This window comes from Mytilus edulis, chromosome 4 (genome assembly GCF_963676685.1).
Source record: "Mytilus edulis chromosome 4, xbMytEdul2.2, whole genome shotgun sequence".
NCBI lineage: Eukaryota > Metazoa > Mollusca > Bivalvia > Mytilida > Mytilidae > Mytilus > Mytilus edulis.
Window position 1 is genome coordinate 11394267 of NC_092347.1, and position 20962 is coordinate 11415228.

At 31.6% G+C, this 20962-nt stretch overlaps 1 protein-coding gene and 1 long non-coding RNA gene across 3 annotated transcripts in view; both read right to left on the reverse strand.

Annotated features, from left to right (window-relative positions):
* LOC139518944 (neuronal acetylcholine receptor subunit alpha-10-like) overlaps positions 1-17662 on the reverse strand; it is a 65190-nt gene extending 47528 nt beyond the window's left edge. For both annotated transcript variants that reach the window (XM_071310639.1, XM_071310638.1), the window contains exons 1-6: positions 17569-17662; positions 16482-16562; positions 15075-15211; positions 3058-3102; positions 1685-1794; positions 565-1100 (exon numbers count right to left, since the gene is read on the reverse strand). In XM_071310639.1, coding sequence (XP_071166740.1) covers positions 565-1100; positions 1685-1794; positions 3058-3102; positions 15075-15211; positions 16482-16562; positions 17569-17632 — 973 coding nt within the window. In that variant the 5' untranslated portion in view covers positions 17633-17662. The remainder of the gene's footprint in view (positions 1-564; positions 1101-1684; positions 1795-3057; positions 3103-15074; positions 15212-16481; positions 16563-17568) is intronic.
* LOC139518946 (uncharacterized) lies at positions 8623-12073 on the reverse strand. Its single transcript, XR_011663488.1, has 2 exons — positions 9702-12073; positions 8623-9056 (listed from the first exon to the last, which is right to left on the reverse strand). It is a non-coding gene; the product is annotated as an uncharacterized lncRNA (long non-coding RNA).
* Positions 17663-20962: the final 3300 nt, after the last annotated feature.

Here is a 20962-nt window from a genome sequence, read left to right on the forward strand (position 1 = left end):
CAAGTTAAATAACTAAAAACGTTTAGCTCAATTGTAGGTCACCAGTAATTAATAGCGAGTAAATTTTTACGGTTTGATTCGTTTAAAGAGGGGGGATAGAAGGGGTCCTGATCCCGAAATCCCGGACTTAAAAAAACGAAATCCCGAGGTCCCAAATTTAAATAAAGTAAATCCCGACGTCCCGAAATCCGAAAAAAAGGATTCCCGGATCCCGAAAGGGTCAATCCCAAAATCCCGAGCTTAAAAACACCCAATCCCGGAGTCCCGATAAAGGTCCTATCCCCCCTCTTTAAAGCTGACACGTGGTGACCCCCTATGAATACCTAGGGGGTTAGTAAATTTCTATGGGGCTCATGGTGCGAAGCTACCATCTGAGGGATTATGACTGAACGCCTCTAAGTCAGAATTAACTTATATTAGTATTCTCGGGACATTCCTTGAAGGCCTGCGTTTATGAGCTTCGGTCCTTGCTTGGAAGTTGGTATCAATTTTATCTAAAGAGGTGTTTCAAATGATGTATCAATTTTATCTAACGAGGAGTACCGAATGCTGTATCAATCTTACCTATCCACGGTGTACTGAAAGATGATGGCGGTAGTTTATCTGCCACGAGTAACTGGAACACTGATATTGCTAGCATGACTGTCAACTCCAAACCAATCTTTTCTCCACTGTCAACGGGAAGTAAAAAACCAAGAATAGCGATACATGTAATCAAAAATGAAGGTACCAATATATTCGTAACGTAATAACGTGGCTTTCTCTCGAGGAAGATGTTGAATGTAACATCTGGATATGGATATGGAATAGAGTTAAAATACGACACACGTCTATGAGCAGGTCCTCCTCTTATTATCCATTCTACATTTTCTTTTAAATTACTTAAGTCTGCGGCCATGTTGTTTGATGTGATATTCAGATGAAGTCCGTGGTATGTCCAAGAACTAAATTGAAGTGGACAAACTTGAGTGTCAGACGGGAAATTGGTTACGTCGACATTACAGACTACTTGTACGGTAGATGGAAAATTGTATTCGACCGATCCATCTGCATGAAGTTGAACAGGATAATCCTTCAGTCCGTAAAATTCGTCAGAGACCCTACAATGACGTAGAATACAGGTGTAAATCAAATAAACTTTTTATGTTAGTCGGGGGATCATTTGGAAATAGTTGGTGGCAACAAACCACCAAAAAAAATCACAAGTTTATCTTTTCCTCAAAACTTTTGAGAGCAAAAACATGTTGGCGACCATATTGTTTAAAGAGGAAAAAGTCATCGGACTTAATTTTGACTACATCCAATACGATGATAAAGCCAAAGTTGTACAGGATGTGTGTATAAATTGTAATTTGAATATGTTATTTTGTACAAGTCATCAGTGTTTTGTAATATTATTAACAAGTACATGTAATGACTGTAATCTCTGTTTAACTTTAATGTGTACACCATGTCAATTTGTGCACAACCTTTATATGACAAATTTATTTGCAAAATACAATGGAATAGCAATCTGATACTTGGCAACATTAGTTAGTTGATCGTTAAAATGAAAACTGTTATTTCCTTTTAATTACAAAGACGTGTCAGTTGCAAAAAGATTTCTCTCTCCATGAGTAAATTTATAACTGTGTATAAATGTTATTTTATTTTTTATTTTTTATTTTATTTGTGAACTATATACCTTTCATATAACGCTATATCAGGAATCCATAATCTGGAATAAGGCACACGAAGTACTGTGATACCTTCAAATTCATTTGGATCCCAGGTTAGTTGACAATCCCTCCAAGCCTGCAAAACAACAACACATAAACAGCTTCAAAAGAATAACGTGAAACTATAAAGATATGCTGTTAGTTTCCTAGTTACCTAATTGTTTAATAGAAGATGAACTGTATATATGTTAAAGGGAATTTGTGAAATCAGGGATTTTGTAAAATCACTGAAATTTCAGGGAATTTGTAAAACCACTGAACTGATTATTAATTTTATAAAATCCCTGATTTTGACTAGTGATTTTACAAAATACCTGAAATAATGAAGATCTTTTTTACAGATTCACTGATTAAATTCAGGGAATTTGTAATAATAAATTCATTCATTTTTATTCAGAATTTCTGTGAAAAAAAGCCAAAATAGTAACACTCAATAAGTTTGCGGTTAATCTAGTCTTTATTTTAATACTAAGTGAGCAGTTTTCATGCACTTTTAATACTAAGTGAGCAGTTTTCATGCACTATACAACTGACAATAATTTTGAATAAGTTTCTAAACATTCTCAACTCTTTTAATCCAAATAAAACTACCGTAAAGGAAATATTTTGTTGACTGTAGGTATAAAGTTCTTCAATGTGGAGATTTGAAAAATCGCTAAAAACAGTATTCATCAGATAAAGATGTTTTAAAAATATTATGTATATTGAAGACATGAACAGCATAGTTCAGAAAATTCACATATCAATAGGTCATGGTGGTAGGGACAAAATGGTATTAAAAGTACGCAAATAGAAAGTGTAAAGTGTGCAAATGTTTCATACAAATCTTTAGAACTTTACAGGAACTTTTAGAGGAATACCAAAAAAAAAAGTAGAGCTGCTATAGTAAAGGTATTGTCGTTGTGTCTATAATAAGCAAATGGTTAAATTTTCTGAGGACGGGTTGATTTAATACAGACATGCAATTATTCAATAACAATGACTATAGATTTTAGATGGTATACTAATATCGTGGTTAAGAATATGTGTGCCTGCACAATACAGGGCAATTATGTAGCAGTAAATGTCACCCAAACTTGTGTTGCTGCATTTGTCTCGTATTGACAACCTTTCACTAGATATTAGTTAAAATGTAGTATCAGTTTCTTTAAGATGGCTTCAAACTTTAATTTTGGTAAACATTTTAGCAATTGGAATTGTGAAAGGGCAAAGCCTGCAAGAAAAAGTAAAGTTATGTAGGAAGGAAGATAAATTTCATGTGATATTATTGCCTTAAATAGACGGAATGATGGTCTAGGTGAAAAAAAGGAAAGAGGATTTTTAAATTGCAAATACATACCAAACGCATCCAAACATTCATTGTCACAATCTGATTTGGTTCATCCTAGAAAAAAAATTATAACTGTTAACGTATTGGGAAACAACAAGAGAGGAAGAGTGTAAAAACTTTGCTTAAAATGTTCCGAAAAAAATAAAATGGAATTGAATGATTTAGAATGTCATAAAGACGGAGATATGTGTCTCGCATTTTGTAATGATAGTGGTAATATGCAAATTTTGAAACTAAAATAACAATATTTAAACATGTAAACAATGCTAATCATTAAGTCGGTGCAGTTGTTATTGGCTTTTAACTATACACATGGAAAAAAGTATTGCAACACCTTGATTTTTTTAAACTTAAAAGATCAGCCTTTTATTTTGGATGGAATATTATAAAATATTTGTAAAATAATATTGAAACATAGTTTATGATTACATTGGCATTTTAACGAACAAAAAATGTTTGAAAAAAAAAAAGATTTATCTAACCACAATTTTAATAACAAAATGAAGTGTTTTTTGTACAAAAAAATGCAATTTACAACTTTTACTGTAGTCGAACTTTACAATGTTAGACATTTCAAAATTAATCTTAAGATGATTGTTCACATCATGGTTGATTGTTATACGCCAAAGAATTAGTACTTTGTGCGCATCCTCCATTCAAACGGTTAACCGCCACTTAACGTCTTCTGATTCCTGCCATAAATCGACTAATTTGTTGCTAACGTAGCAGCAACCATATCTGATGTAGGGCATTGTTTATTTCATCACGTGTTTGGAATGAGGTGTCCTTTCCCGAACATTACGCCCAATAGTGTCCAATATATGCTCGTTATGGTTCGAATCCGGGCTACGATCGGGCCAAGGAAGATAAACCAAATTCCATTGGAACAATGGATCTTCCTCCACGATGCTAATTTCCAAATTTGGCGAGCTCTGCACTACATTGGATACAGACAACTGTGTGTCTGTTCGTAGGCAAAGGTCCCCGAAATGGTCTTATCGCAAGATAACCAGTAGCGATGAGTCGATCTCGAACAATTTTTGTTAAAAGGCTCCTGTATGCCCACCACTCTCTTTTCAGGATTGTATTATATGCAATGGTTTTCTTTCTGACCAAGCTTCATTATGCTTGATTTTTCCTAGCAGATGGCATAGGGGGTCTTTTTGATCTCGGATAGTCTTTAACATCGTTTATTGCCTGATTTTTATTCTCAAAACGACTAATAGTGGAATGGTGAAGACCAACAATACGTACGGTTTTCACAGCGACATTCCTGCTTCTCTTATGCTGATAATCTGCCATCTTGCTGCAGTTAAGAGTTGTGGAGAACCCATTACAAGGTGTCAATCACTTAACTTTATAAACTTGGTTATTTAAAGTGTTGAAAACAATGAGGATAAAAACACCTGTTTTGCTGTTTACGGGTACAGTAGCTGCATAAGCAGATAAGAACTTATCGAGTCGATAATTATTGATTAAACTCAGGTGATACTTAAATAATGTTTAACTAGTTCTATTTTAACAAATTATATCACAAAAATATAAAGAGTGTTTTTTTTAATTTCAATTTCAATTTGGTGTTGCAATACTTTTTTCCATGTGTATAGCTGTCAGTAAACTTTGAGTAAAGTTCTGGGATAACTCTCAGATCTGTACTTAGTGATTTTTTGTTGTTGGGATGTACAAGTACCCGATCACGTCCATTCTGTCTTTTTCTACTGATTTTTATACTTCGTTCTTCTGTTGTACTGTTAACTTACACCACTGTCCCAGGTTAGGTGGGGGTTTGGATCCCACTAACATGTTTAACCCTGCCACATTATGTATGTATGTGTCTGTCCCAATTGAGGAACCTGTAATTCAGTGGTTGTCGTGTGTTGCTGTATTACATATTCGTTCATTTTTATGTACATTAATCAGGTCGTTAGTTTTCTCGTTTGAATTATTCTACATTTGTGATTTCGGGGTATTTTACAGATGACTGAAGTATGCGGTTTGTTCATTGTTGAAGCTTGTACAGCAGTGGCGGATCCAGAAATTTTCACAAGTGGGGCCCACTGACTGCCTCAGGGGGGAGCCCGCTCCGGAGTCATGCTTCAGTGATTCCCTATATAATCAACAAAAAAATTCCCAGAAAATCTGCCTCTGGACTACGGTGACCTATAACTGTTAATACGTGTGTCATTTGGTCTCTTATGGAGTTGTCTCATGCTCAATCATACCACACATTTTCTTTTTTACATTATAAAAGTAACATCCATGGAAATGTGAAATGTCAACGCTTATAAAATTGCACATCAAATACCATTAACCTATCATAAGTGGTTCCCTTTAAATTATCCTAAACATAAACCAGTCTGATTAAAACCAGCCCTCACTATCCACTTGTGTTTGTAGACGCAAGTGGATACTGGGGGATGGTTTTAATCAGACTGAAAACACACTTACTTTTAACCTATTATGTTAAAGTTCAAAAACAATGAACGATGAGGGGATGGGGCCATAAATCTTCATGGAAATTATACTTGCAAATGCCAATACAACTGTATGCCAAATATCCTTGTCTTTAGGTCAAGGATCAGTAAATGAACTAGTCCATAGATTTAAAAAAAAAATAGAACTCAATTAGATATTGAAAATATACATCAGAAAATGTAAAAAATAGTATATGTCACCGACTTTGTTTTCAAGAAAAATCCATTTTTGAAATGGTCCGAGAGGGTACAAAATTACATTGAATATATCTAGGGAAAATTTATATTTTTCTTCTACAATTTTCGGTTTCCGGTATAAATCACGTGAACCGCTCCATAGAATTTTTTTTAAATTAACATTTTCTTCCTCTTTGTCTTAAAGGATGAATTAGATGATATTTAAAAAAAATAGGGTCACCGACTTCGTTTTCCCTGTAGAAGCAACGCAAACCCAACATTTTGGCCAAACAAAACGCTCAAAATTCGTGACGTCGTGATTTTTATTACATAACGTCAAGTTATCATGCTAATAATTTCCAACGTTCTTCATGTTGATTATGCACGATGATTATGTGTTTCGTATTGATAGATTCTTTTTATCATAAGAGTCTTGATAATTATCATTAATTTTTATTTAGTATTACAAATATTCTTTATTCTTTATATTTTAGCACCCCATTAAACACTTTTTTCTTTTATTCTGCAATTTTTGCCCATTACTAGTATTCTGTATTCCGTAAACCCCAATCAGACCCTCTTTTATGGAACATTTTAAAAAGAAATTGTACGTTGCAAAAAATATGATACATGTATATAAACTCATCATAGATACCAGGACTAAATTGAGTGTATACGCCAGACGCGCGTTTCGTCTACAAAAGACTCATCAGTGACGCTCGAATCCAAAAAAGTTTAAAAGGCCAAATAAAGTACGAAGTTGAAGAGCATTGAGGACCAAAATTTCTAAAAGTTTTGCCAAATACAGCTAAGGTAATCTATGCCCGAGGTAGAAAAGCCTTAGTTTTTCAAAAAAATCAAAAATTTTTTTTTTTTTTTTAATTAATCAAAGTTTTATTGCACTTTTGCTGTTAACAATTTACTCAATCTACAGCTTCAATTAAGTATCCCTTAAATTAGTCATTGAATATTTAGGGAAAAATATTCAATAAGTATATCTATAAAGTTAGTTGTATTTATTACATACATAATAGCAGTTCTACATAGTATAATTTCATACCGGAATACGGTACGTTTCTTAACCTAAACTGTATATGATTTATTTATTGAATCTTCACTGAACCGTAAAATTGATGATGATCTTTGATACTGACAGCATGACTTTTCAGCCGACAGTAGAATTTCGAAATTTTTTGTTAGTTTACTCCGTGTAATTATGAAAAGGAGTCTTAAATGATTAGGTAAGACCGTTGTTTTTTCCACACATTATTTGAACAACATATTTTTTTCAGTAAATGGTATTTTTTGCGATCAAACCAAAGATCAAGAGAAAAGATCGAAAGTACACGTGGTATAATTAACGATACATGAATGCAGTATCCAAGCATTGTATTGTGTAAACTAATAACAGTATTAATTCAGTGAAGCTATAATAGATATGATAAATTATATATAAACATAATAAAAGAGTAGAATAGCGAATTTCATTTGATGCATAAATTGTATCACCTGACCGACACATGCATGTCATGTGCAGTCATGAACTAACTAGGTCACAGCTTGAATTCATTCACAATTATAGAATTCGATATATTCCCAAGTTTTAAGTATGATTCTCTTATTTTTTTTTCCTCTAATTTTATTTATGTTTATTATATCCTTGATTTCATTTTGGAATATTTTAAAAATATCAATGACCTTGTCTTTCTTGTCAGACATGTAATATGCTTTATAAATTGAAAAGTAAATTATAGTTAATAAATAGTTCATATCAAAATAATCTTCATCTTCAATTTTATAGCCAGTTACTAAACTTTCAAGACTGAATATATGCTTTTCAACTTTTAATAATGCTAAAAGCTGTTCAACTTTGTGCCAATACTGAACATTATATGAACAGGAAAAAAAGAAGTGTTCATAATCATCATGTTGTTTACAATGGAAGCACAAACTACTCGGTTCTATTTTCCATTTATAAAGTAATTCATTACAGGCTAATATATAATGCATCATTTTCCATTTAAACATTTTAAATTTGTTGTTTTCAAGGTAGTTAAAAATAAAGTTGAATGTGGATTTAAATTTTGTTGACATTTTTTTATGCAGAATTCTTTCCCATATTGAAATTCCTGTTGGTTTATCATTTGTAAATTGACTTTGTAGGGACGTGTATATTTCTTTGTTGCTCGAGTCTGGTGAAATTTCATGTTTTAGTAGGATATTTAAGTTTACTGATTTCTTTATATTGACATCAGTTTTATAAGAGCTTTCTTGTTTTAAAATATTTTGCCAGTGCTTTGGTATAGCATTTTTAACTAAAGAAAATTCTCTAATCCAATCTTGTTTATTCAGACGCACCAGATCAATCCGATAAAGAAAACACAAAAGAAAGCCATGAAACAAGTGATGCAGATGATGAGACTTCTGAATCTGAATCTGGTACTGATGCAACACAAATATCAGTTAAAATGAACAATGATGAAATATGTGCAAGTACAACAGCTAACGGACGGGAAGGTGCATCAGCTGCTGATTGTGAAGGTGTATTAACTACTGGATATGAAGATGACAACGGACAGTCGCAATCTATTATCAATCCAGTAGCTGATCCACAAAAACGGAAGAAAATCAAAAAAAAAAAGAGCAGTAAAAAAACTAGTGAACTAAGTCAATCTGAAATAACCTTATTCATGTCTAGTAACAAACAAAGCAAAAAAGAATCAACCAAAAAATCTCAAACTCCATCCAAGCAACCTGTCAGTATTTCCTTTCTGAAGTCTCCAGTGACACCAACTGAGAAGCTTCACGACAAAGAGAGCGACTCTACTGCCAAGAGGTCCAAAACAACTGTTTCCTAATTATATACATACATGTAATTATTTTACCTGTGTTTGTATAAGAATTCAAATCACAACAATATGAATATAAATTAATATTTTATTATTAGTACACATGTATCACTTATCCACATTTCAAAAATCAGCTGACCATTTAACTATAAGTCTTTTAATTTTATATCACTTAATTGTCAGTACACATCACAACAGCTACAAGTTTACCACCTTTAAAGAAATTTACATTTCTTTGGGAATTATGTACATATTCTCACACCAAATAGTAAGCAGCATGCACAAAATCTCGAAATCTTTAGATCCTTTTCATATAATTTTTTGTGCATTTTTATTTCACGTGTCGCATAACTACACAAGTACTTTTACGTCACTTTTCTGTTATCAAATAACTTTTCAGAAACGTTCCAGCGTAATCGTAATAAATCCATCAATATGTTTGATTCAAGTTGATATTAGATTATCATCTGCGATTTCATACACCAAACTTCAACAGGATAAAGCACACCTAAAAAAATCAAAACAAAATTCAATTATTATAATTCACACAAAAACTTTGATAAGTCATACAATACAAGCTTTTAAAACAAATAAACTAGTTTTTAAGTTAGCTTATCAAGTAGCCAATAATACTATGCAACATTGGCTCTATAAATATTATGTAAATAGAAGTCCACTTAGTCCAGTATATATTTTTATGTTATATGTAAAAACATTAAAAAAAATAGTTGTTTATTTTGTGTTTAGCTTAAAGCTATGTTTTTTTTCTTTCAACTATCTCTGTATATATTTTGCTATTGATTGTATTTTTATGTATGTTTACAAACTTAATGAGTCCAAAATAATTTTTTTGGACACAGAGGAGTCTGTATCTGAAGTCACATTGTTGACCCAAATCATGACCTATATATTGAGGTCAATAATTGAAATGTTGTGTTATGTTTACACATTTATAATCATGAGTATTATACATGTACATGTAGTTGTACATAGATGTAAATATAGAACGAATTTAATATTGATAAAGATATCATATAAAAAGAAAAATCCACAAAGCAAGGATATAGATAAAATCATAAAATCTAAATTATTGCTGATTTACAAGTTAAATATAATTTCAAACACAACAGAACTCTGTAATTATCTAACTTACCTTCCTAATATTTACACAAAATGACAAACAAAAACTGTATCCATGTCTGCACTGTAAATACCAACGGGTTACAAAAACCTGAAAAAAGAAATAGAATTATTGAATGGGCTAATCAACAAAAATGTGATATAGTATTCCTACAAGAAACGCATTTCACTCAAACTTTAGAACCAAAGCTAAAACAAGAATTCAAAGGTGAAGTAATCTTTAGTAACGGGTTAAGTAATGCAAGAGGGGTTGCCATATGGATAAAAAGCAGATTAAACTTTAAGATTATTGACCAATTTAAGGATTCTGAAGGTAGATTCATCTTAGTTAATATAGAAATAGATGACAATATATATACATTAGTGAACCTATATGCACCTAATAATTGTAAAGTAAGAAACACCTTTTTTAAATCAGTAAAACAATTAATTGAAAATCACAGTATTGGCCAGTTAATAATTGGGGGCGACTTCAACGACATATTATCTATAAAAGACACAAAGAAAAAAATAGGAAATAAAAAATTTGATAAACCAGTTCATAACCTTAAAATGTTAATCAAGAATCTTAAACTAACTGATGTCTGGAGAAGCAAAAACATAAATAAAACCCAATTTACCTGGAGAAGGAAAAACTTATCAGAATCTACAAGAATTGATTACTTTTTAGTAAGTGATGAAGTTAATAAAAATTGCATTACATGCGACATAAGACCAATAGTTCTTCAACACACTGATCATTACGCTGTTTCATTAAAAATCAACATAAATAGAAACTCAAAAGGGCGAGGTTACTGGAAATTAAATAGCAGCATCCTGGATGATGAACAGTACCAAAAAATTATTTCAAAATTGATTGATAAATATAAAATAAAATCAGAAACATCTCTCAACCTAGATATTTTATGGGATAACTTTAAAGTTGAGGTAAGGGATTATACCATCCAATACTGTAAATTAAAGGCGAATATAAAAAAAGATACTATTGAAATCTTCGAAAACACATTAAAAACCCTATCTGAAGAAATTGATTGTGATAATTATATAAATAAGAAGAAAGTCAACCTAAAAGAAAACATTGAAAAACAATTAGCAAGTTTATATAATGAAAAAATTAAAGGAAATCAAATTAGATCACGCGTAAAATGGCTAGAAGAAGGGGAGAAAAACACATCTTTTTTTCTTGGTCTAGAAAAAACGCGACAAAGTAAAAAAACTATAACTCAACTGTATGATGAAAATAATCAAGTAACATATGACCAAAACAAAATACTAAATTTGGAAGTCAATTATTATACTAAATTATATACTTCAACAAAACCTGATACAGAAAAGGTAAAACAATACTTTGAAACTATCAAAGAAAGTAAAATAATAAATGAATCTGAAAGTAATACATGCGAGGGAAAAATCACTATAAGTGAATGCACAGAGGCTATATTTAAGATGAAATTAAACAAGGCCCCAGGGCTGGATGGACTGAACGTGGAGTTTTATAGAAAATTTTGGGAACAGATTAAAGATTTCATAGTACAAGTTTTCAACTATTGCTATAAAAAAGGAGAATTAACAAATTCCCAAAAAATTGGAGCCATATCTCTTTTGTTTAAAAAAAATGATCCCCTCTCCCTTGATAACTATAGACCTATTACATTATTAAACTATGACGTTAAATTACTAGCTTATGCCTTAGCGCAACGATTAAAATCAGTACTACCAAAAATTATTCACTCTGATCAAAAAGGTTACATAAAAAACAGATACATAGGTTTTAACATAAGACAAATCCAAGACATTATTGATTATTCTGAAAAATTTAATGTAGATGGTGCAATTTTATTTTTAGACTTTACTAAAGCTTTCGACTCACTTGAGTGGTGCTTTATGTTTGAATCTTTAAAAAAATTTGGTTTTAAAAAAGAATTCATAAAATGGGTTGAAACTATGTATACAGACATAAAAGGATGTATTTTAAATAATGGATGGGTGTCTGCCCCCTTCAATACATTTCGTGGGATTAGACAAGGATGTCCGTTATCCTCGTTAATTTTTGTATTGTGTGTTGAAATAATGGCAATAAAATTAAGAGAAAATAAAGAATTAAAAGGATTTGAAATCAAATTAGATGGAAAATCTTGCTCACTAAAAATATGTCAACTGGCAGATGACACTCAATTGTTTTTAAAAACACGCAAAGATATAAGTATTGCCCTTAATATCATTGAAACTTTTGGAAGCCTTTCTGGGCTCAAACTGAATAGAAACAAAACAGAAGGCTTATGGCTTGGCAAATTTAAAAAGTCAAAAGATAAATTTGAAAATATAAACTGGAAACAAGACCACATTAAAAGTCTAGGAATATACTTTGGATACAATTATCAAGAATGTCAAAAATTAAACACAGAAACAAATAGATAAATGTGAAAAATTGATTCAAGGATGGAACAAACGAAACTTAACATTAATAGGAAAAATTACTGTAGTAAAGTCACTAATTTTACCAAACCTAACATACACAGCATCATGTATGATAATAACACATGAAATAAAACAAAAGTTCAAAAATTTAATATATAATTTTATATGGAGCGGAAAAAAAGACAGAATTAAACGCTCTATATTATGTAAGCCATACCTTGACGGAGGATTAAAAATGATTGATTTAGACTCCTATATAAAATCCTTGCAAATTGGATGGGTTTCAAAACTAATAAAAAACGAAAATGATAACTGGAAAATTATTCCAAGATTTTATCTTAATAAATTTGGGAAAGATTTTCTTTTATTCAGAATGAATTTAACAAATGTAAATTTGCTTAATAAAATAGAGTATAAATCCTTGCCAGAATTCTATAAACAATTAATTAAAACTTGGGTAGAAGTAAAAGGAGGTCAAAGTATCACCCCTAAAAACTTTCTTGAAGTTAGAAAATCAAATTATATGGGGAAATAATCTTATCAAAGAAAATGGGAAATGTCTGTTTTTTAAAAATTGGATTAGCAGTAATATTTTGTACATCAATAATATAATAGACGAAAACGGACACATCTCATCAAAAACTGTATTAAAAAATCAAAAATTTGTAAACAGTCAGTAAATTTATAAATATAACCATATCAATGACAATTCATGTCAGCACAAAAAGTGCTGACTACTGGGCTTGTGATACCCTCGGGGAAATAAATCTCCACCAGCAGTGGCATCGACCCAGTGGTTGTAAATAAACTCATCATAGATACCAGGACTAAATTTAGTGTATACGCCAGACGCGCGTTTCGTCTACAAAAGACTCATCAGTGACGCTCGAATCCAAAAAAGTTTAAAAGGCCAAATAAAGTACGAAGTTGAAGAGCATTGAGGACCAAAATTCCTAAAAGTTTTGCCAAATACAGCTAAGGTAATCTATGCCCGAGGTAGAAAAGCCTTAGTTTTTCAAAAAAATCAAAAATTTGTAAACAGTAAATTTATAAATATAACCATATCAATGACAATTCATGTCAGCACAAAAAGTGCTGACTACTGGGCTTGTGATACCCTCGGTATGTTCATTATCAATATACATATCTAAAACAATTACTAATTCAGACAAAAATACATTGTAAGTAAAATTGAGAATGGAAATGGGGAATGTGTCAAAGAGACAACAACCCGCCCAAATAAAAAACAACAGCAGAGGGTCACCAACAGGTCTTCAATGTAGCGAGAAATTCCCGCACCCAGAGGCGTCCTTAAGCTGGCCCCTAAACAAATATATACTAGTCCAGTGATAATGAACGCCATACTAATTTCCAAATTGTACACAAGAAACTAAAATTAAAATAATACAAGACTAACAAAGGCCAGAGGCTCCTGACTTGGGACAGGCGCAAAAATGCGGCGGGGTTAAACATGTTTGTGAGATCTCAACCCTCCCCCTATACCTCTAACCAATGTAGTAAAGTAAACGCATAACAATACGCACATTAAAATTCAGTTCAAGAGAAATCCGAGTAAGTACATACATGAACGAAAAAATGGAAAAAACTTTTAAAAAGAAATCATAAGGGTTACTGTCTACAAGTTGACACAATAAAAGATGTAATTGAAGCTATATTGTTATGCCCCCCTCAACTACCCCTGTACGTCTGTCCGCCCGTCATTCCGTCTGGCCGCGCCTCCTTCCGTCCGTCCGTCCCCCTTTATAATTATTACGCAAAACATCTATAGTTTTCAAGAATCCTAGAACGTTTTCACTTTGCTGTCTGTTTGCATGTGGTCAGGGTTTTGAATTTTGACATTCGCCAGTATCCGTTATTCTGCAACTCCCTTTGAGATCTAATTATATGTGACAATAAATTAATGTGATCTCTTTCTGAATTTCGCTTTCTCTCAAGACATTGCACGGTCTTTGTAGTACAGGGTATTTTCCAGAAAATACATCGTGTAAAAGAGAAACCAAACATACGGAGGTTGAGATATGACATAAAAACAGATTTACATATTTATGTTTAATATGCCTACAAAAATACCGGGATTGATCCTTTCTAGATCCGGCTATTCTTTTTTTCGAATTTCGGGATGGCGGGATTTAAATTTCTATAAATTCGGGACCTCGAGATTTCATGTTTTAAAGTCCGGGATTTCTGGATCAGGACCCCTGCAATGTAATGGCCCCAGGCCTGCTAAGCCATGTATAAATCTTCAAACCATATACTTTTTATACATGTATCTATTTAAAGATTTTAACATTGCAAAATCTGGTCAAAGGGACGTAATTCGTACAAAACGTCGCAATATTTCGCGGAATCCGCTAGACGGCGTTCATTTACTGTTACTTGACCTTAACATTAGTTGTTAAACTGATTTTATAACAAATTTCCACATGTAAAGGGATGGGATAAAATTGAGAAAGGAAATGGGGAATGTATCAAAGCGACAACAACCAGACCATGCATAGAGCAGACAACAGCCGAAGGCCACAAATGGGTCTTCAATGTATCGAAAACTCCCGCACCCGTAGGTGTCCTTCAGCTGTCCCCTTAAAAAATATGTATACTAGTACAGTGATAATGGACGTCATACTAAGCTCCGAATTATACACAAGAAACTAAAATTAAACATGACTTCTTTTGGACTAACCAGCAATTTCATTATGTTAAACCTTTTTCGTTCTTTAGATTATAAACATCTTGTTAGGTTTCGTGGTACTTTGAAACGTAATGTTCAGGTCAAAAGTCAATGTCATAATAAATAACGATAATGACCTCTGACCTATTAACCCTTTGATGGGCCATATGCTATAAATGTTTTCTAATTAAAATCAATCAAATATTAATTCTATATATGGTCTTAAAATAAAATCCCATCTTCTTTAGACATGCTTGGTATTGATTAAACCGTACTTACAAGGTCAATAAGTTGTCGGACAGCTAAATCCACTGAGAGATCGACTATCTCTTGCTCCCCTGTGCAATACGGGCGGACACCGGAGTCGTAGTTTCTAAATATGATAGATGAAAGGTTCGCCAGGGGTGAAACAGTACCTAAAATAAATAGTTACAAATTACTCAGTACAAAAATAAGAAGATGTGGTATCACTGATGTTTCGTTCACACTAACATTTAATTCGAAATTGAAATCGAATCGAGTGAGAATCGAATTCGCTTATCGCGTTCACAAACTCTTCTTTTTTAATAAAAAGGTTAACGTTCGGACAGTAAATCGAATTTGACGCGCATTGTTATTCTAATTAGAATTTACGTTAGGACGTCACGTGAAAACGTTTGGATTGCGAATTAAACTAATTCGAATTAGTTAATTTGAATTCTAATGCAATTATTTTGTATCAATTGTTCTGATTGGATGACAGTTAGCGTAAAATTATCTATCTCCTTTTCTGTAACTAAGGAAGCCGACATTTTGAATTGCTGAATGTAATTTCTACAATAATAAGCCAAAAAACTCACATGTCGACCCTAAAAATCTTATTTTTATAAAATTTTATTACATTCTGAAGCGACAAAGAAGCCAGAAAACGCGCGGTGTTTATGTAAGAGGCCGGACGTCTAATTTAGGGACCAAAGAAGATAACATCTTTTCGCGGAATTTTCTTTAATGAAGATTTTACACTGAAATAATGATTGAAATTTAATTATGACCTTGTTTTGCATTAGAATAGAGATAACTGTATTGTATTTGAAGCTTAGCGGACGTCCATCGGTAGTTTTACTGTCGCAAATATCCGTTTACCTGTCTCCGCTACGCGTCGCCAGGTAAACTAAATTTGCGACAGCAAAACTACCGATGGACGACCTTACTCGTAGCATGATAATGAGACAAAGTGTCCACTCGTGACGTGGATGTTTCGCGCTTCTTAAAATGACAGTCGTCGGATTTTCTGCTGTGGTAGCTGTTGCCATTCCAGTTGCAATGTTACTTTAAATTAACGTTATTTTTGTAGAGGAGGTGCGAATGCATGTACAAGATGGCGATGTTTTGGCAAAGGGTGGCGAAAAAATAAAATACACATGCAGGGGGACCCTTATTATGACCACTCTAATCCGATCAGTCTATGTTCTTACTTATAAACTCTGAGCACGTAGCGGAGTACTAGTACCAGTAAAAGTTTTAGTTTCACCTGGTCGGAAATCGCTCCCATAACCTCCAGCAGTCGAGCACACTATCACGAAATCACTGAGGTGTCCGTGAAATTACGATATTTCGCCTTGTTACCATACTCTGGTTCAATAAGTGTCTGATGAAATTTAAGAGCAATGTAGTCATACCGAGATTTATTTATAGATATACACTTACCATAATGAAAAAAAGTTAAAGACTTTGAAGCTGATTCGTCGTCATCCTTAGTATCGCTGACGATCTTTTTTCCATGTCCAACTAAAATTAAAAAAAAAACCATAAATGTCTACATAAATTGATACGGATGTATAAAAGTAAATATCATCTAAGAAACTATGTCAGATGCATCATTGTACCTTTCACAAAAGTGTTCTAACATAAAAAAAAATAATATTATGACAATTGCTTTTTCATTCGTCACAGGTTGTTGTCGTGTTGTGTCAGTTAATTTAACTTTAATTTTAACATGGATCCGCCTATGAATGGTTACTATTTAGAATAATTTTATATATATCTTGTAATTTTTCTTCCAAAGTAAATGAGTCCATGTCTGAAGATGGTATATACTTGGTACACTTTTGCCAAGTACGTTTTTAAAGAATTTAAGATTGATGGAGAAGAATATGTTGATATTGATAAACTTTTAAACTTATAAAAACTTCACTGGCTTAAAAAAACCTTTCAAACATATTGTTAAAAAAAGTATGATACAATCCCTTTTGAAAATCTTTCAAATATCGATTCAGTTCTAAACTTTACCTTTAGTTTATAGTAAACTTTAAAATGAAACTAAACTGGAGGACTACTTCAAGAATATAAACAATTTCAATAGTCGTGAACTTTTAACAAACACACAGAGTAAAGTTTGTAAGTTTTTGATGAGGAGGAACACAAGGAATAATGTCCTCATTGGTAAATTATCTATGTAATTATAATATATAATTATATATGCTTTTAATATCAACTTGACTTGTTTAACACTTTTTTCATGTATTGTATGTCTATAGTCACTTGTGTATATTATGTTTGCATTTTATCCAGTTAGGGTTTTTCATCTGTGGCAAAAAAGTTATTATTCTCAGAAAGAAGAAATAAGTTATATAATCCCTTTTCAAATTGTGTGTCAAATGTCAGTATACCAACTAACAATAACTAGTTCTTGAAAATCTAAGCATTTACAAAAAATGCATTTATAGAATTTCAACTTTTCTCCTATATTTAAAAATATGACCTGGATTTGCAAAATACAAAATAAATAACTTACCCGTGTATAAACATAGAATTATGTAGATTGTAACACATAATGATGATACTCCTCCAGTTAACATTTTGTTGTATCCAAACCTGACGGGAACACTTTCGCTTAGTCTGTTTCCCGGCCGTTATTGAAATTCTTGAATGTTTTACGGAGGGGACCAACCTAACTTTCGCTATCCTTTATTTTGTAACTCAATGTCAAAAGTGGTATTTTTTTTTTTTTTTACCTCTCCTTTTTGTAGTTATTACCCTCTTTTGAGCTTTACGAATCAATTAACAAATCACTTTTGTTTAGATTATTGACAATAGCCTGAATACGTGCATTGTGTTTAATTACATAATTACATGGAACTCATTGTTAATAACAATAGTATAAAATGGACAAAAAATAATCAAAGGGAAAATGGCCAAATTGGTCTGTGTTTGTTTCAATAATATATATTATAATCTTTATTTGTCATACAAGTAACATTATACAATAATATATAACCTGTCTATAAAATTCACTTTAATTTAATTCAATATTTGATTTAAGTCTCATCTCTCAATAATATATATAACACAACATTACATTAAATGTTAAAATATATAGATATAAAAAGTTAGCTATTCTGTACAGAATTATAAGAGACTATAACATTAAAACATTATATAAAGAATTCATCTATTATAAAACATATTGATAAGAACATTATTTACAGTATAAAACATTTCTACTCTATTTAAAATACTATTACAGGCTTTGGCACAGCTACGAATCATAAAAGTATTATCTGTAAATAAAACACTAATTTCTGTTTATCATCAACAGACAATCAGTATTAAAATGTGTTGCTTCATCATTTTTTTCTTTTCTAAAATCGTCATAAAGGACACGATAAAATAACATGGCTTCATCTTCTAAAATAGTCATACAATTATCACAGAAGGTGTCTATTAAATCAATTCAATTCAGTTCTTTTTATATCATTTAAGCAAGTATATAATAATCTTTTATTCGTAAGCAATACAGCTTATAGAATATAAATATTACAAATATTCAATTACATCAGTGAAATATATTTACATTTAAACAATTAGACAAAAAATCATATAAGTAGGTATACCCATATAACAGTACAGCAGAGTATGATAAAACATAACACATATTAAGCATTTATAATGATTAAATTAAATACGTGCCTTCTCGGCCAGAAATAAAAACTTCCCTAAATTGTTAAGTTCCTTTACATTATGAACAGATAGTAGTTGTATGAGTTTAAAATTAGAAGGTTTTCTCCAATAATAAGGTTTGATAAATTTCTTTCGAAGTTCATTATACTTTTCACATACTAAAATAAAATGATATTCATCCTCAATTAATTGTTTATCACACATATTACAAAGTCTATGATGTCTCTCGATATTATAAAATCGACCAGTTTCTATATTCAAACAGTGAGCAGATATGCGATATTTACAAATAAATGGTTTATAAATATAATTTACAGCATGATCTAAATAAAATTGTAACATGTTGGGGTCAAATACATATCTATACAACATACATTTTGGCGAGTCTTCAAAAAATGAGTTCATTTCACTATGAAATCTACCCTTTACTCTATCTTTGAATTCACTTAAAAACAAATTCACATTTTTTACACCCTGATATAACCAAATATCCTGGAACCCATACATGTATAATATGTCTCTAATTTGACAGGCCCAGTTATATTTGTCGTTTGGTTTTTTATTACATCTCTCGAGCATTTCTTCATAACAACATTTAAGAATACAGTTATCAGTACATAATAGCTTTAACCAATATTTTAACATTCGACAATATCTTTCTATAAACATAGGGTATCGTCCCAACTCACAATAAACCATATAATTAACAGTAGATGCTTTCACCTTTAATATACGTTTTAAGAATTTCATTTGAACTTGTTCGATATCATCACATTTGTGATTTCCCCAAACTTCACAACTATAATTCAAAATACTTGCTACATACGTGTCAAACAATGACAGCATAGTTTCAAAATTAAAACAGTCATCCTGCAATTTACTATACAGGCTAAATAATGCTTTACGACCTTGGTTTGCTAATGATTTTTGAGTGTATGTAAAATAACCATTATATCTAAATAAAATACCCAGATATACAAATTCATCACACATATCTATTGAATTTCCATTTAAATACCATCTCTCATTTGCTTTAACTTGTCCTCTGTTTCTGAATACAACAATTTTTGTTTTTAAACAATTAATAAATAAATTGTACTTATTAGAATAGACATTTAAACAATTAATCATCTTTTGTAAATCTTCAATATTTTCACTAAACAATACTGTGTCATCTGCATACATAAGTAAATACAGGTTCAACATTTTTAACTCATAAGGTTGACATCCTTGACTAATAAGCTCTATTTCCATGTCATTTACGTACAATGAATATAAAAATGGGGATAATGATTCCCCCTGCATTAAACCAACATTACTATTAAAGAAATTTGAGAAGCTACCATCAAATTTTACACAACATTTAAGTTTTGAATACATAGATTTTAATACATTTAATAGTTTACCAGTAACACCTAATATGATAAGTCGTAACCATAACTTCATATGTGTGACACTGTCAAACGCCGTTTTATAGTCAACAAAACAACAATAAAATCTTTTACCAGATCTCAGAGATTTTGAAATTAAAGAACTGAGAGCGAAGATGGCGTCAGTAGTACCATAACCGGGTCGGAAGCCAAACTGGGCATCTGTTAGTACATCATGGTTTCTACTCCATTTAGTAAGTCGAGCGTTGATGAGAGTTGTAAACAGCTTTCCAATATGGGACACAAGAGATATTCCACGAAAGTTTCCAGGCTGATTAAAGTCACCTTTTTTGAATACAGGGATAATAATACTTTTTACCCACAATTCAGGGAAGTCACCATTTGTAAGAATACAGTTAAATATTTTACACAACACAGGTTTAATGAAATTTTTACTCATAATAATGTACTCGTTCATCATATTATCGTATCCTGTAGATTTGTCTCGTTTTAACTTTTTAATACCATCATCAAGTTCTTTTTCCGTAAATGGAGAATCAAGCTTATCGAACACAGTACCTGTATTTTCGCCTGGTAAATCTTGCGGGTGTATATCTGGGTTTGATGTTAATTTCCTAAAATGTTCTTCAAACTGCTCTAAAGTTATATTCGGATGTACAACTTTTTTACGTTTCTTAAATTTCCTATAGAATTGCTTCGGATTAGTCCTTTTTAACGAAGCCATCATGTTACCTCTTTGATTTTTATATTGTCTTTTCAGTTTATTTTCAAGCCACTTATATTTCTGTTTTGCTAAATTAAGACTGAGTCTATTTTCATTGGACCTGTACTTATTAA